This window comes from Lycorma delicatula, chromosome 4, assembly GCF_047948215.1.
Source record: "Lycorma delicatula isolate Av1 chromosome 4, ASM4794821v1, whole genome shotgun sequence".
Taxonomy (NCBI): Eukaryota; Metazoa; Arthropoda; class Insecta; order Hemiptera; family Fulgoridae; genus Lycorma; species Lycorma delicatula.
Window position 1 is genome coordinate 203981952 of NC_134458.1, and position 18841 is coordinate 204000792.

General features: G+C 32.8%; 1 protein-coding gene across 1 annotated transcript in view; it reads right to left on the reverse strand.

The window, feature by feature from the left end:
- Positions 1–18841, reverse strand: part of LOC142324229 (phosphatase and actin regulator 2) — an 878850-nt gene that overhangs the window by 412986 nt on the left and 447023 nt on the right. Inside the window, exon 2 of the mRNA XM_075365060.1 lies at positions 14683–14847. Coding sequence (XP_075221175.1) covers positions 14683–14847 — 165 coding nt within the window. The remainder of the gene's footprint in view (positions 1–14682; positions 14848–18841) is intronic.

The window sequence follows — 18841 nt, forward strand, 5'->3', positions numbered from 1 at the left end:
TGTGCTGTAAAGCTAAGAAAACCTGAAAAGCAATCAGCATGCTCATGACTTCACATGTGGCTTCCAGATCTTGAAAAAGAAAAATGATTATGTCGACGATAACATCCACTATGCTTTATGCTCCGCCGGTATGGGGAAACACGATGAAGGTTAAACGTAACTTATCCAAACTAATAACTGTACACCGAAGATCACTGCTAGGAGTTATAGCGGCGTATATGACAACCTCATATGAGGCAACATGTGTTCTACAAAGTACTCCCCCGATTGAGCTTCTGATTAAAGAGCGTTGTTAGAGATTTGAGGGAATCGGTAAGGAGCAGGCTAAAAATATGATTATTCGAGACTGGCAGGACAAATGAAGCATTGGTAACAAGGCTGCCTGGACCAAAAGGCTCATAGTTGATCTAATCAAGTGGCTCAACAGGAAACATGAAGAGGTGGGTTATCATTTGGCCGAAGCGTTATCGGGACATGGTACTTTCAATGAGTACTTACACAAATTTGGTAAGCGGGCCTCACCAATATGTATGTTTGGCAATAGTACAGATACGGTGGAACACACAATATTGAAATGGGAGGAAATGTGAGGTGGATAGAGAGGCTTCAAGCCTCTATGGATTGGGTCCTTACCAATTGATCTATTTTATGCTCGCTAATGAGGATAACTGTGGCGCGGTGGAGGGCTTCGTGAGACGAACCATCAGAGTTAAGGAATCTGAAGAAAGAAGGAGGGGTTTCTGAGTAGCTGTGTAGGGTTTGGCCGGACAGCCTCATCCGTGGCCGGCATGCCTATTTGTACCGGTCTCGATGAGCGGGTGGAGATTTCGGGGGAAAGTAGGATTGCGTAAACTGATAAGACCGAGACTCAGCCGTCAGCCGTTCAGGAACGACATAGTCGGGTCTGGTGACCTCGTGCGGCGGTTAGAGGCTGGCACTGTTAAGACCGAGACCCGGTCTCTGGGATGGGGCCCGATTACTCCGTCCTGGGGATTTGAGGCAGGCGAAAAGAGATGCAAAAGATCCGACCGGGGGAGCTCAACTCCCGTACCGGACTTACTGCCGGTGGGTGAGGAAGCTTCCTTAGAGTAAAAGGATACACCCTTGGGCTGAGCTTTGCTTAATGCATGCCCGGCCCAGGGGAGTAGGGAAAATAAATAAAAAAAATTAAGTATTGGTACGACAATGGCTTCTAACCAAACCGAGGAAAACATGTGAGGAGAATAGACTATTAAAAATACACAATAGGTGTAGTAGCGCCGAATTAGGAAGGTGTGAGAGCATACTGAGACGAATGTTGTCGGGTCCAGGAGAAGTTTCACATGAGTTTTTAAGTGCGTGTGACAACTCATTGAATGAAAATGAGCGTTTAATTCACCGACCGAATTACCAACGTTTAACGGTAGTAGTTCCATCTGTAATTTTTACCTCTGAAATTCATTTCTATGATGAATTCTTTTCATTTGTATGATGAGGTGAGATGCACCAAACGAAAAGAATCTGCCGAGTTACTTGCCACTGCAGAAAGTGATGTAAGGAGTTCTCCTTTATGAATGAGTCCGAGAATGGACTGTTTTTGTGATCCGCACATTGTATGGATCTTTTTCCACACAGAAAACGAGGAAGTAGTACTTGAGATGTTGTCCAAGTATTTCCTCCGTGACTTCCTCCTAGCGTCCAAGAATACCCGACGACATACCGCTCTAGCGTTACGGTACAAATCTAGATGTTCATTTGTAGGTCTGCAATTCAATTTTCGCATTTCTTGTCGTCTATTGCTAACAGAGTATTGTTAATCATCATTCCACCAAGGAACGGAAAGACGTCTTGGGTTTCCCGATGGTTGTGGGATACATCTATTAGCATTCTCAAGTATCAGAGACGTAAAAGAGGTAAGTTCGTCAAGGGCGTCTGTATCACTGTAATGCTATGATGGGAATGCTTTATGGTAACCGATCCAATCTGCTTTTTCAACAATCAATCTCCGTAGCCTTTTATTCACCTCGCAGTCGACATCAAAAGTTATAATAATTGGTCTGTGATCACTGTCGTGAAGGTAGACACAAGCTGACCAATTAAGACGAGGGAGTAAATTTGATGAGCATAAAGAAAGGTCGATGTTTGACAGTGCACCAGAAGATGAGGACATGAATGTGTATGATCCATCATTCAGTAGACAAGGTCAAAGTCTTCGTTTATCATAATTCCTCAAGAGGAGCAGAAAGATGAGCCCCAGGAAATATGGTGGGCATTGAAGTAAAGACAGCGATGGGATGTGCGTGAGGAGATTTGATATTTCAAGGGTATTGAACTCAGAGTTCGGTGAGAGATACAAATTGCAAATATGCAATTTAAAGGGGACTGAAATTTTTACAGCAACAGCAGGAATGACGGTAGCTAGCTGTAGCCTTGTAGTCGACACTTTATTCTGCATGAAAATAGCAACACCACCAGTCTTTCTACTATCTATAAGCCATTCGTATCTCTCACAGGTATAGCCTCTGAGTGCTACCGCATCTTGTAGATGTGTCATCTTGAATAGATGCGTTTCTTGAAAGCACATTATAAATGGTTCGGGTACGTGCATCAACACTCTAACATCTTCAATGCGGGACCTAAGACCTCTAATGTTCCACTGAATAATGCTCATAAAGGTAGTTAGATACAGAAAGGCAGATAAATATATATGAAAAATGAGTTGTAGGTGATTCGGTTTTCATTTTTCGAACTTTTTATTTAAAAAAACTCCGATTCCCTGAAGTCGGGCAGTTCCTCTACAATATCCTTCAGTAAACATGGTGTTGGAGGAGGAGATTTAGAAAACTAGGAAGTTGCAGACATCCCAGAGAAGGTGGTTGTTTGGGGTCCCTTAACAGGGAGCTTATTTGTTGACTTACCACCAGCTGTATTTACTTCTGTCCGCAGAGGTAAAACTTTAGGGACAGGAACTTTCAGAGGGATCCCACTAGTGTTAGTTTCACTAGCTGTAATTACCGACTTCTTATTCATCTTCGTTAACTCAAAAATAGTTGCAGTAAGTGAAGCAACATGATCAGATAACACCTGAACAAGCTTTTTTCAACTCACTGTAGGATCCGCACTGTTAGTTGCCTGCATTTACAGGAGCTTTATTTGATGTCGCAGCGGCGAAAGAGACATCTAGTTTAACGAGATTTCGAGAGCTAAGAAGTGTTATTTTATATTCTCTTCGGGCGGCTGGGAAAAAATCTTTCGCTCGGTACAGATTTTTAGGACTGCCTTCTCTTCTTTAAAAACCTAGGCAATCTAGAGATCGAGCTGAATGTGTTACACCACAGTTAGCACACTTTCTTCTTCCTGGCAGTTGGTGTCATTGTGACCTTCTTTCGCATATCGAGCGCAAATTGCAGTTTTGGAACCCAGAAGTTGTGGTATGGCCGTACCCTTGGCATTGGAAACATCGTCGTGGGTTGAGGATGAAAGGTTGCACCCAAACCTACTTTAATCCCCTCTGGTGGTACCGGAAGATTAAAAGTTAACATAAGGGAAGGTGTAGGTTTTTCCACTCCATTCTCTCGTTTCTTTATTTTTTTCACCTTCACAACTTCCTGGTTACGAAATTCATCAGAAATTTCATTTATGTCCATCTCCAGAAGGTTGCGGCAAAAAATTACTCCCCGGCTGGTGTTTAGTGTATTGTGGCATATCGCACTTAGGTTTATGCCGCCCATATTGTTGGGCCGTAACAGGAACCGATCAGAATCGTTTCGTCTCGTAGTTTTCTGATGTTCTTCAGAGAATCAATAGAACCGGTTACACATTTTTTAATCACGAAAGGCGAGACCTTTTGGAGGAAGCCACCCTCCTGATTAATCCGAAGAACAACAAAACGAATATTCTTATATTTTAGATTTGATTCTTTAAAATTCAGTATACTCTCTTCTGCAATAATACAAGGTCTGTAAATAAAGTAATGATACTGGATCAGAAAAACCTTTTATTTACAATCCAATTAAACACGGACTCTATAAGCTTCGAGATAGTTCCCTTGGGAAGCCACGCAATGCTTCAAACGGTTTTCCCAATCTTCATAGCAGTGTTGGAACTCAGAAACCGGAATATCCTTCAGATGGTCGGTTACATTTTTTAAAATGTTTTTCACTGTTCCAAAACGGTGTCCTTTGAGGCGTTTTTTTAGTGTCGGGAACAGGAAAAAGTCGCAGGGACTCAAGTCAGATGGTTAAGGTGGTTGAAGAGCTACAGGAATGTTTTTCTTTGCCAAAAACTAATTAATTGAGAGTGCAGTGTGACAAGGTGCATCGTCATGATACAGCATCCAGTTGTCTTTGATGGCTGGTCTCGCGCGGGCAACTTTTCCCGCAGTCTTTCAAGAATTTCTCGGAAAAAATATCGATTTACAGTCTGTCCTGTAGGCAAAATCTCCTTATGGACAAAGCCATTACTATCGAAGAAACAAATTAGCATGGTTTTGATTTGCTCAGTTTTGCTTTTTTGGGACGTGGTGAGTTTGAAAATGGTTTAATACACCTAAAAACTTCGGTTTATGACAGAGCGTCACGTCCATACACCCTTTTCAATTTTAAAAATGTTTCAGTAGCATTCTCACCTAATTTAACACAAAACTTGATTGCATAACGTTGCTCAAAATTAGATCACTCATTTTGTAACGTACATCAAACAATCGTTTCACGAAAAGTTTGTTTACGTCTCACGTGGAAACAATAGATTAAAAATATTAATATCTAATATAAATCAGCTGTTCATATAACCATATGTTATATGTACTAGTAACTTTAGTGTTGCCACTTTGGCTGCCAAAACAAACTAGTCTCATTACTTTATTTACAGACCTCGTATTATCCTCATCAGACAAAGCTGACCGAGGCCTTTTCACTAGACTAAAATTCGTGGTTTTTTCAGATGGACCACCATCATAGCATTTATTTGTGGACTTGAAATCTCGGTCCCACGAGTACTGGCGATATAACAGACCACTCCAGCAGAGCGCACGCGTACTGGTGCTAAAGATAAATACAAGTGGGTTTGCCTAAGTGCCCAGAGGACATCGTTTAAGACTCACTACGTAGAGCCATTCACCCAACAGCACGTTAGTTTCCAGGTTGGATTAAGGTTGCGTTTCGTAAGATGTCGCAACACCATCGAGTGTAATGTAAGAAGAAACAGTGTGGGATGTTGTTGTGTAAGGGTGTATGTCATAATTTGTATAGTGTAATGTATGAGTATAGTGTAAAGTGTTCTGCAGCTCTGGGTGAAGTCGTAAGAAAGGCTGCAGAGGCTAGGGCCGTGAGGATGCCAACCCCCAAAGTCTTTAAAGAATAAGACTACCCTGTCGGGGTCTATAATTTACAACAATAATAAACTAAGTCGAAATAATAGAGGCATAAAAAGTAATTACGTAATATAAACGTGTATAGTAAAGGATATATAAACACGTACAAAAAAATGAACAATAAAGTATTTATGTACGTAAATAATAATAGTAAAAGTAAAATGCAAACTTTTCAAACAATTATAACAATAATAAATAATTTGAAAGGCATTTAAATAATTTGTAAGAACTAAATCATACCAGCATAACTAACTTTCACATAAAATTTATAGTGTACAGTTTTTATTGAGAGTAAATGTCCTCAAAATTCAATCGGTCACCATAAAAATGAATTTTTATGGTGACCGATTAATTTTATTTCTATAATACAAAAATAAATTTAATTAATATTCAAAGAATTGTAGCGAACCAATACTATTAATATTATCGCATAAAAATACAATCACCTTTTTCATTCAAGAAGACAGGACAATGTAAATATTCGAATGACCACAATAATTACTCGTAGTAACAACTGTGTAAATTAAATATTATAACAGAATATAAATTAATAATTCTGATGATTTTTTTTTTTTGTCAAGTACACAAGAAAATTGATGAGATATACTCAAATAACAACAATTATTAATGTAATTAAAGGTCACATTTCCCAGTGCACGACAAAACCTTTTAAGAAAAGAAAGTAACACACTGACCATTATAACCTAAAACCCACATTTTATGCGAGTGAATCTTTCTGTACGTATTATTCAAGAATAAACCTACCCTTTTTGATACTGACAATATCATTAGGAGTTTGTGCGTCTGTAACCACGGAATGGCAGTACCCCGATATTATGCCAAAAGATAAGTCTCAATCACATTAATAAAAGTTTGTGAATAAGCTTGAAGAAATAACGTACAAGAAGCTCATAAAGTGTTTGCAAAACAGTTATAAAGAATACAGGATTTATAATAAGGTTCATAATAAATTGTACCAGAGAAACAAAATATAGTTCCTATACCTATTTTATTGTAAAGAATTTCAGGTGTACATCTAGTTATACGCCCAGAGACCCATCTATAACCGATGATTTTAAATTGCAAAGGAAAAGATTTTTCAATGAAAATAAACCATTCTGTTTTCGACAGTATGCCTAATCCGGTAGGAGAGAATAAGATACGGCGGAATAATCCTCTATGGTAGCCGTCTCCGTCCTTTTGGTTAGGTTTATAGTTTAATCAGAGAACAATTATAATTAGTATATTTAACTTTTAAATAAATATAATTTACTTTAAAATATTGTAAACAATTATTTTCAAACAAAAGCAAAATGTTAAAGAAAAAACCAACCACGAATAAGTCATTACATTCAACATTTATTAACTCATAATTAGCTCTATCCAATAAACAAAATTTATATTTAATTATAATCGATGTTCAAAAGAATTGAACACTGCATATTAATCTTATTTGTCACTCGCTATAAAATTCATTTCTCATCAAAAAAAAGTACGGTAATTATAAGTGGGTCTCCTGCAGTTACGAACGTTAATTAATAAATTAATACGACTCGTTAAAATTTAGAAAGCTCAATTGACGGGTAGGGTGAGAATGGATTGCTAGAGCGGCGACGTCCTGTCGAGGTACGCTATTCCTATCCTATTCACTATAATATTAGCAGTGGTAAAACTACTTCAGACACCTAAGTAGAACTACTGTATATTTATGAGTTTACGCTTTTAAGATCTGACGAGTTATAAACAAATAATTTTTTTTTTAAACTGGCAACTGTAATTGGGTATCAGCTTGTAATTACTACACTATGATTAGAACGTTGCGACGGCGTTTAATTCGCATGCCCTAACCGAGTACAGTAACTTACAAAGCTTTAGTTAAATAACCAGTTGTAATTAAAAGCAATGCTTGGTTCCCGTCGTACGTATACATAATACATGTAGTATAGGTTGTGGCGAGTTAATGTATACGAAACACTCATGCGTTGCGAATTTAAACTTATTGAAAAAAAAATTAATATCTACGATAGGCTACAAAAATTCCTATACGATATCGGAGGACAGGATATGAATAATAATTTTATAATCGACTATGTTTTTTCAGATCGGTAAGAACCCAATGTCAGTAGTAGGGCATAAACAACGAATTAAGTATCATAGTGATGAAAATTATACATTTTTCATATGGAAAAACTTAAAATGACATGCAAAAACGCGCTTAAAATGTATTATATCTATGCAATAAATAAATGTAGTCTGCAGTTATTATTACTTTCCCGGCGAATATAGCTAGAATAGGTATATTAAAGAGGAAAGTAAAGTATTGTGATCATGTAAACAATGGACAAGTTTTTTTTGCAATTTTTTACATTTTAGGGTCCAATTAGTTCTCTACGGTAAAAATACACATCTATTTGCGTGCTACATATGTGTATCGCACTGCTTTTGGCCTTAAGACTCAGGATTGACCAAACTGACTTTCTTCAAATTTTGCTCGAATATTTCTATAAATAAAGCATTGTTCATATCAATTTTACTTTTCAAAATTCGTTCAAGGAGTGGGGGTATATCGCAAAAACCAAATTTCGATTTTCTTCAGAGGTATTTAAAAAAAAACTTTACTTTGGCAAATTTGTTACCTACAAAATTTCCCTTCCCTTTTAATATTTAAAAAAATGTTTAGGTAATTTATACATCATATATAAGACTATCAAAGAATATGATTTTCCAAAATCATATGATATGATTTTCGAAAATTATTAACCCCATACTTTAAACACAGAAAACATTTGAAAATGTTTACGTTCTTGTTTTAGCTTTTATTGGAAGGGGAGGAGTTCGATTTTTAAAAAAAACATTACTTAAGTAAATTCGTTATATTCACCTGCACGTGAATATTTTTATAAATATGTTTTATAATTTATTCCCCACCTCTAAAAAATATAAATTTTTTTTTGGGATCTAAATCTTCTAATCTTTTTTTAATTTTAATTTTTCTTGGTCACATTAAAATGAAAGTATAGTTTGGCCCACATAATATACTCCAGATCCAAAATAAGAAAAAAGTTTTTTATTACTATCATAAAAATTATACGTTATTATTTGTTAAGCATCACTTCTTTATAATAAAGATTCTACTAAATTGTCCCAGAGTAAAGTACAGAGTAAGGAGCCCCAAAATCAAAAATGTTTTTATTTGAAAACTGGAAATATTGATGAGAATCTTATTTTGGTAATCATTATAATGGAAAAACTAAACTTAACTGTCGATCAGCTGTTATTGCCAACCTCTGAAAAAATACAATTTTTTAACATGTTTTAGAAGAATGTCTTTCAAATTTATTTTTATAATTTTTGGCATTTGTATGTAAATTGTTATGTTTAAAATCGTATCATTTTTCCGAACCAGTTTGTGTGTTTTGTTTTTAATTAAATTTGAAATTCTCAAATCGGTGTTTAATTTTAATAGACGTTATTTACATCAATCAGTTTTCTTAGAATTAAATTCTTTACAAAATTAATTATAAATTTTTATTTGTTTATCGGTAAATTAACAAAATTATTTTATTCCAAACCTAAAAAGTGTATTTTCCGACAAAACGTTTTCGTGTTCTAACCTGTTTTTCTTAAAATCTGAGTGAGATAGAGGTCTGGGACCGCTTTTATTTCTTAGATTAATACCAGATTAACACCAAATTTACCCTTTTTATTTGTACCTCAAGATTTTTAATGCAGTTTAATTTCATAGAGGGAGCAAAAAGTAGAACTAAATGTTTCGCGAGCTGAGACTCGCTAACGAACCATTTTCTAACCTGTGTTTCCGATATATATCGTATGTATTAATTGCATATATATAGTTTATCAGTTGATAAATTTTCAAACAATAACCAGTAACACACAGCAAGCCTAACACATTCAACTGAGATGAAGCAGGTTTTTAAAAAAAATCGGCGATGCCGTTTTTTAATTATGTTTGTGCCCTTTCCTTTATTTTGGAAATAATCATGTAAAAAGTGTGAGTACCTTAGAAATATAATTTAGATGAAACGATAAAATATTATTTAATTCAAAATCAATAAATTGAAGGGTCGATCGGATAAAATACAAATACCATTCGTTAATATTATAGTTATTAATAATAATAGTATATTAATAATAATATAGTTCATTAATAATATTTTAGTTAAAGATTTTAGATTTTTTAATGAATCAGATGGATTTATTTCATTTTACTCAAAAAAAAAAAAAATACGGAAGCCCTTTTTTAACCCTTTACAGTGGAGTTTCAATTTAAATCTATCAACAAAATAATAACTTACTTCGAATCACTTAATTTTTAAGAAACTAAAATATTGCATAAAGAAATAAGTAGAAATTTATAAGATGAAATGAAAGAAAAAAATAATTAAATTCAACAGTGGGATAATTATGAGGTAATTAATTTTATACAGCACTGACAGCTGAAATTTACAGCTAAAGTAAGCTGAATCACCCATGAAGTAACGAGTGAGAGCGAAACATTGATTACTCACTCTGAAAATAAATATGTACGTGGGTTGTTTGCACAATAATTGAATAATAAAAGAATAAAGATTTTTTTTTTTTAAATCAAGCTGGTTATCGAGTGAAAACGAAAATTATTTACTAAGAATAAAGACAGGTTTTTTGTTACATACTGTAACACCCGACGTGTATTCGTGTTATTAACAAAACAACTTCTATATTTCTATCAAAATAGAATTATACTACTTACAGTAGTGTTTCTCAACCTGTGGGACGCGCCCCGATACGTGGGGGGGAGGGCGCCTGGTAACACTAAATGTAGGCGCGAGCATATCGAAAAGAAAATATTAATAAAAAATTTATTAATTTACTGAAAGCAAAGCAAAACAAAATACATTCTGACATAAAAAATAATAAAATACAATTATACTGATATAATACACTTATAAATAGGATTGTATCGGTACTGCACGCTGTATTAATAATTAACTTATTAATAATAAATTAAAAACAAGTTTAATAATTATTAGCGAACCCCTTGGGCCTGTCTTGCAGAGCAAAGATTTCCGAAGGATTACTATTAGAAATGGAAAGTCTGAGTTCTTTTTCTATATTTAACCGAGATCTATTTGTCTTCAAAGCAGCCACCGCAAAAAATCCAGTTTCGCGAAGGTATGATGTTGAAATTGGTAATGTATACGAAATGTTCTATTTTCAGTGCAAAAACCCCATTATCCATCACTGCTCAAAATTCAAAGAGTGATTTATTATAAAATTCAAAGAAACGCTGACTTACGGTATATCACTGCAAATGAGTTTTAAAATTTAAGAATTCGCATCAATTATATCTCCGTAAAAATTAGTTTTATAAAAATCTATGTTATTTATTTTTATTTTATTTTTTTAAATCGGTTAACAAATAGCTGAGTTGTGGCAGAAAATTGATGTAATTTTGTGTCTGTTTTCATGTCCTCCACTTTACGTTCAATTCGATTAAATATTAATTGTTTTTATTTATTGTTAATTCTAGTATTGTAAATCAATATCAAATTATATAATTTTTTCACAATAATAGACCTAATAATTAAAAAAATAAAACAACTACCTTCAATAATCTTACGTTAATTGTTGAAGAACATTAGGTATAGTTTTTTTGTTTACTAAACAGTTAACAATAATTGTTAAAAGTTATGAGATGTTCAAATTATCCACCATTAGAAATCACACAAGACTCCAGTCTTTTTCCGAGAGATTGTCTTACCCATTAAAAAATTCCGGGAGTATTCCTAATTTCTTGAAATCCATTTTGGATCCTTTGTTGAAGATCCTCAATGTTGAGTATTGGATTTGAATAAAAAATATGTTTCAAATGGTTCCACAGGTCAAGAGGGTTTAAGTAGGTGATCGGGTAGGCCAGGGCACTGATCCTCCGCGGCCTAATCATTTTGCATGGAGAGTTTCATGCAGGAAATCTGATACCAACTGACTGAAATGTGCTGGAGCTCCATCGTGGTGTATCCACATATTTCCTCTAAATTGTAGAGGTAGGTCTTCCAAAAAATTTGGAAGATTTTTGGTCAAATGAGGAACATAATTTTCTCCATTTAAATGATTTGTTAGAATGAAAGGACCCAAAATATAGTCATTAAAAATACCTGCCCATATGTACAGGGAAGATCTTTGTTGACGGCTACTTTGGAAGGTACCATGAGGATTCTCGTCGCTCCAGATACGCTGGTTGTGATAGTTTTAAACACTATTCCTGTTGAAAGAAGCTTCAATTTTTACAATGTTAACATGATCAGCAGTAATAGTCGTGTTAAAAATTAAGTTAAAATTAATGTTAAAAAGTTGAAAATTAATATCAATTGTTTTATTAAAAGTAATGTTAAATTTTATTGTGAGAAAATTAATAGGTAATTTGATACTAATTTATAATACTAGAATTAATAATAAATAAAAACAATTAATATTTAACTGAATTGAACGTAAAGTGTTGGACATGAAAACAGACAAAAAATTACATCAATTTTCTGCTATAACTTTGCTATTTCTTAACGGATTTAAAAATAAAATAAAATGTCGTTTTGTTTAAAATAAAAGGTTTAATATTTTAGCGAATAACATAAATTTTGATAAAACTTATATTTACGGAGATGTAACAGGTTGAAAAATAAACATGGCCGCCATTTTGTAATTTGCGAAGGTATTTAAGTCCTGATTTTTTGATAATTTTATTACAAAGACGCTTAACAAATATTAACGTAATTCCTCCATCCGAACTCGAGATATAAATTTTGATATAAAAATAACAAGTTGGCGGACAAGAAGAGAAAGGATAAATTGGCATTTTTCCTAAATATATTTTTTTTTTAGTTTTAAAAGTAGAATCCGATAAAGTATAGCCAGCCCACCATTTTAGAAACACTCTGTATATATCGATATAATTACTATTTAATACAGATAATTATTAAAATGTTATTATTTATAAGGTTTGAGTGGATAACTTGTATAGTTTAAATAGGTACAATTTACACCGTTTTGTAATTATCCTTTCGAAAGGCCTCAAACAAATAATGACTGGAATCAAAATTTTATCCTAAGAGAAAAATAATCTAATATTTCATTTAAATAAATAATCCAGAGAATATACATCAAACTTAAATTAAAATTACGAAGGAAATTTATCAAAAGACAAAGAATTTTGCTACGTACGTAATAAAAAAATACAGTAAATTACAGCGTAAAACAGAATATAAAAAAGCAGGATCGTTTCAACAGAAAAGTAATCTATTAAGACTCAAACACCGACTTGGGAATTGGAAATAGAAAGAAATTTTTGCATATCTGTTTGAAGTGTAACGTTTTATGGTTCAAACGTGTACAATAAGAAACCAATAAAAGTGAATGTGTTAGGAAGAAAACCCATAATATTGAGGTAGGTTGAAATACACTAGAATAAATTATGTTTTAAATCAGAAAAAAGTAGGTTTTATTAACAATATTTTAAAAAGACCAACGTTTAATATTATAACAGATAGAACCAAAACCTAAGTGAGAATGTAGATTATAAAGAATAAAGTGCGTATTAACAAATCAAACCTACCGTGATCAAAATTTATAGAACGAATATTTTTTTAACACTCTCTGACTAATAGAAAGAGAGAAAAAAGGCATCTTCGAACATACCACAATCACCTCTTCACACCATGGACCATTAAAGCCACATTTTAATAAATCAATAATCAGAAAAAGTATTTTTCTCCTTACAATTTCAGTCGAAGATAAAGAAGAGTTTCGGAGATTGTCAGTTTATTTCAAGATCTATCATGGTTTAATTTAAATAACTTAAGGCTTACACAACGTAAAAAGATATAAAATGGAATTTGCCGGAGAGAAAGAACCTTATGCAATAAAACAACATCTTGGTGTAAAAAAATTAGAGTCGGTTGCTCAGAAAATTTGATCGAAAAAGTGAGCTGTAGAAAACGCATGCCAATAGCTTCACTAAGTCATGCAGTTATTTAACAAAAAAATCTCGCCGGGCGTGGGAGTCTTATGATTTATGATTCCTCAATGCAAAGTCTTAACAATATCAAAATTTGACATAAAAATGAAAACTTTATGGTTCTACGGTATTGTATAAATAAAAGTAGACTTCATAAGTTTAAGGAAGGCTGTAAGAATGTTCATTACGAAGAAAAGACACCGAAAATTGAGACCGGTAATCTTGATTAACAAATACGTATATTTAACACTTCCAGAAAACGGACGTTTTGAAATTAGTATTCTTTCCATGTAGTTTTCAGAAGTTACAAAAATTAAAAAAGGATTTCTTACAGTTTTATGTACAAGACAGGTTCCGAAAATTCTGACTGATGGTCACAAAAATCAAACAATGTACACACCACAAGCATTGTTAAACGGGAAAAGCATAAACATCGAGTCAAAACAAAAAATCCATGTACCGAGATCATCACAGTTCACTGAAGACAAAAGATTTAAGCAAATCTAGTCAGAAAAGAAGATCAAGTCATTCTTTCCAAAACAGTAAGATTGTCTTTGATGGATTTTCTGAGCCGAAAAAAACGGTTACAGTGAAGTACACCGTGAAACTATTTCAAAAGCGAGAAATGCTTTTCAAAACCGGCAAGGTAAAATCTCATTCATAAGTATCCATCCATGCATTGCTGCTAGCACTGTTTAAAAGATTCAGCAACTTCGATGAAACTTTTTTTATCAACAACCTAGACCAAGCGATTCGTGACTTCAGCCTTCCTTCACGTAAAAAACTGTTAAATTAGAATGAGAAGATGAAAACAGCTAAAGTGAAATTCCATGCGGAAGATATTTATATATAAGAATAGCACAAAAGAGATTTCAATCTAATATGTGAATAACTCCTAGAAAACAACGGTGACCACGTGAAAAGATAATGCATCGACTTGTACATTTGTTGAGTATTAGTGGTAACAATTCATTTCACTTGTTTTCTTTTCTTCAATGACATATTTTTTGTTGAAATTTCAGGCAGGATCTTGAGAAAAAAATTATACGTCATAGAGGAGATTACAGTATGTTTTTAGTAAATCAGTAAAACGTAGCCGATTTTCGGAATCCGAGGACTTATAAACTTTGATGCATACATTACGATATCAAAATAGTAGCATAATAATGATGAGAATGGTGAAAATTAAACCACGTTTCAGTCCAACGACTTAATATTTTTATTTGTTTTAAGGATTACTTTCTATCGTAACAAGTACATCTAACTTTTTCAATCATCATTTTTTTTTTTATCGAACATAAAATAAAAATATATTTATACTCACATCTAGAAGCGGCTTCGAACTTTTCCGATTTCTTTTTTCGTTTCCATTTCCACGGTTTAAATAATCGTCCGAGGGCAGAAAATTTACTTTTCCTTTCAAGAGGAGGTGTTCTTGTACCGGAACCCAAACTGTTTGTACGTAAAGCAGCCCCATTCTGTTTTTTAGCTGTAACAAAAAATAAAATAATGTGATAATATTTTTATTTATAAGAACTTTATACTTATTTAACAATAATATATAATTACATTAATATAAATTCATGAAATGCTAAGAATAACAAAACTATGAAATTTTAATGTAATAAAAAAAATATACTTAAGATTCATAATTCCTTGCAAAACGCACGATCTGTTCAACCTTATGTTATAAAAAATCGGATATTAAATGATAACCGTTAAGTGAAAATTAAGATATATAAGCAATAAATTTGATTAAATTCTCAATTAAACTCTGTAAAATACGCGTAAATACTTCAATAAAATATTTGTTTTTTAAATCACGACACTGAAAACAGCTTAGACTACTGCATCAAAATAAAAATGTTTTGAGATTAAAATTTTAAACAATTATCAGGGTAAGGAATCCAATTTTACTCCTCCGGTTGTTTGCTACTTAAAGGAGTAAAGTTATGCAGATATGGAAAAAAAAGAAAAGATACTAATAAGTTAGGCCAAGCAGTACTTTTATAGAAGATATATTGAGTGTTAAACGAATACCAGATCACAGAAAATACATTAAAAATGATTTTACCAGTACTTTATAATACAAAGAAATTTATTGAAAGAATCAAGAATTGTAACAAAGATATTTTAAAAGCAATTTATTAGAAAAGTTATGAAAATCAACTTGGCATAACAGAAAAAATATAAATTTTTAAAATAATGTTACATGCATAGAATATTTAAAAATTTCTAGAGATCATATCTATATAAATACAGTGATTCAGGAAGAAAAATAAATAATTTAGAAATTTATTCTAAAGCTTGAAATAATGATAAAAGTACGGACAAACATATGTCCGATAACAGTTTGTTACCGAGTTCGGCTAGCTAAAAATTTCATCCGGATTTCAGTTCACTTGGTGAAATGAAATCACACTGAAATTTTTAAGGCGGTAATAAACATGGTTTCATAAGTTACTTGACCTGAAAAATCGAATTAAACGGGTCGCAGAACTGTATTTGCCGTAGTTTTCACGATATCCAACGTAAAACAGAAAACTTCGGTGACGAAAAACACGTTGTTTTAGGTTCGAAGAACAATAACTTTCATTAAATAACTAATAAACGCGTAAATTTAATCATCAAAACCTTTAAAGAATTTAATTCTGAGAAAAATTGATGTAATAAATTCAACGAAAAAAAATTAATTTTTATTCTTAAAAACAAAACAGAAAATGTTATGAATATGTAAAAATTAAAAACAGCTATTTTTGGTACAATTAATTTAGACGATTGAAAAATTAATAGGACTCTATGCTTCGAAATTAATTTAAATACTACTCACTGTTGTTAAAAAATTGTGATTAAATGTTAATAATAAACGTTAGGCGATTTAGTTGCTTTTTACATAATTTTGATAGTATTTAGATATTTTTAGGAATCAATTTATATTGTGGCTTTGTATTTGTTGTACTCCAAACTGTACCTACATTTTTCCAACTGAATCTAGATTTAAAAAAGTGGAATTCCGTATTGAATTGTTTGTTTTGAAAAATGCCGCGTCTATTCACTCGTGCAGAATATACTGGTATGATTATTGTACATTTTATAAAAGTAATTTATTTTCATAAAATGAAAATTGATAAAAATTGCTTAATAAAGATAATTTTTTTTAATAATTGTATAACACAATTTAAACTATAATATTATGCAATTATTCTAAGAAAAGGAAAACTATAAAAAGAAAAACCGGTTAATTTTTTTTCAGTTTTGCAATTTACAATTGGTTTCATTAATAAAATACATACGTAAAACGTAAAAAAAAGTGAAAGGTAACACCATACTCTAACTAGTAATGTAACATTTTTATAAAGATAAATTGCATAATAAGCACTCAAAGAACAAAAATAACTAAAAGAAATCGTTTAATAAAATATCGTAATAATAAAAAATTTATAACTCTCACATAAAAAACAGTTATTCAATCCGATCGAAGAAAACTGGGACCTAATTAAATTAATACAATAACATAAAAAGAAGAAAAATTAAAAAAAAAACATAAAACGAAGAAAAATAAAATAAAGGAAAAAAAGTAAATCCATAAGGTAATAGATAAAATAAAATTAAAACGTCTGTTAAAAGTCAAATAAAATATCTTCTTTATAAACTGTCACCAGGTGGAAACATCAACGTCAGAATTATAACAAAATAATATGATTATATACTTTTAGTAATATAGTACACGTAAAAGCCATCAAAAGTAATACCCACTGACATTTTCTAATATCAATTTAAAGATTATAATTTTAATCGACTACAGTAATGTTCATTTCTTTGTGGCATATTTACTCGTTTACTCATAAGATAACTTACTTTTAAAAAAGGAATTCCTACTAATTCTAAGATCGGTATATTTATTTCTAAGTTTATTAAATTATTTTTAGTACAATATGCGGCAATGAATTGAGAGAACATGCACCGTAAATAAGTAAAAATTTATTATATATGAATGAAAACTGATTATTTACAATTAATTAAAAATAACATCTTGAAGATGCCACAATCTTCAAGTCAATATTAACGGCAATGTCGCCACTGTCTAAAATATTAACGGAATTGTGGTTTGTGTTCCGATCCTTACAGACTGATTTGAAATCATAATTTGGGCTATCCTTGGGAGACTAACAATATATCTGCGTCTTTCTTCCGGCAGATTCCCGTTCAGTCCGTCCAAAGAAGATCTGTCGGTGCTAATGTATTTGGGTCTAGCAGGATGCGACAGATGGGACACCAGTTATTAAAAGATGCAATGCACTCCCTTCGCCGGAGAGAGTCGCATGTTTTAGCGAGATAGGCCAAAATGTAAACTGGAGGAAAGAAGGAAAGCTGGTGAATTTAGGTTTTATTGACTATTCTTCACTCTCGATGTGTTCTTCGTCTTGCAGCGGTCGGGTCAGGGCTGGACCGAGCTCGACATCGTGGAACGCAGTTCCTTCTTCTTTGGCCTGCCTTTCCGTATTTCCGGTTGTAAATAATTACAGACCGTAACCTTCGAAAGATCTGTGAACCCTAAAAACGGCAATACAGGAGAAAGTGCAGGCCTCTTCGCTCTTCCGTCGGGCGACAGCTGGGCTTCTTCCACTGTCGTCTCCATCTTCCGGCGGTCTCCGTCATTTTCTCTAAATAGGGAATAATGACCAGACTGATAGTTCGAAACTATGGAGCGGCTTTTCGTACAACCTTAAGGATTTACATTCGAGCGGTAGCGAAACTTTGCTTATTTATGAAGTCCGTAAAATGGAAATGAAGTCATCAAATTTTTTTTTTGTCTTCAATCATTTGACTGGTTTGATGCAGCTCTCCAAGATTCCCTATCTAGTGCTAGTCGTTTCATTTCAGTATACCCTCTACATCCTACATCCCTAACAATTTGCTTTACATATTCCAAACGTGGCCTGCCTACACAATTTTTTCCTTCTACCTGTCCTTCCAATATTAAAGCGACTATTCCAGGATGCCTTAGTATGTGGCCTATAAGTCTGTCTCTTCTTTTAACTATATTTTTCCAAATGCTTCTTTCTTCATCTATTTACCGCAATACCTCTTCATTTGTCACATTATCTTCCCATCTGATTTTTAACATTCTCGTGTAGCACCACATTTTAAAAGCTTCTAATCTTTTCTTCTCAGATACTCCGATTGTCCAAGTTTCACTTCCATATAAAGCGAAACTCCAAACATATACTTTCAAAAATCTTCTCCTGACATTTAAATTAATTTTATGTAAACAAATTATATTTCTTACTGAAGGCTCGTTTCGCTTGTGCTATTCGGCATTTTATATCGCTCCTGCTTCGTCCATCTTTAGTAATTCTACTACCCAAATAACAAAATTCTTCTACCTCCATAATCTTTTCTCCTCCTATTTTCACATTCAGCGGTCCATCTTTGTTATTTCTACTACATTTCATTACTTTTGTTTTGTTCTTGTTTATTTT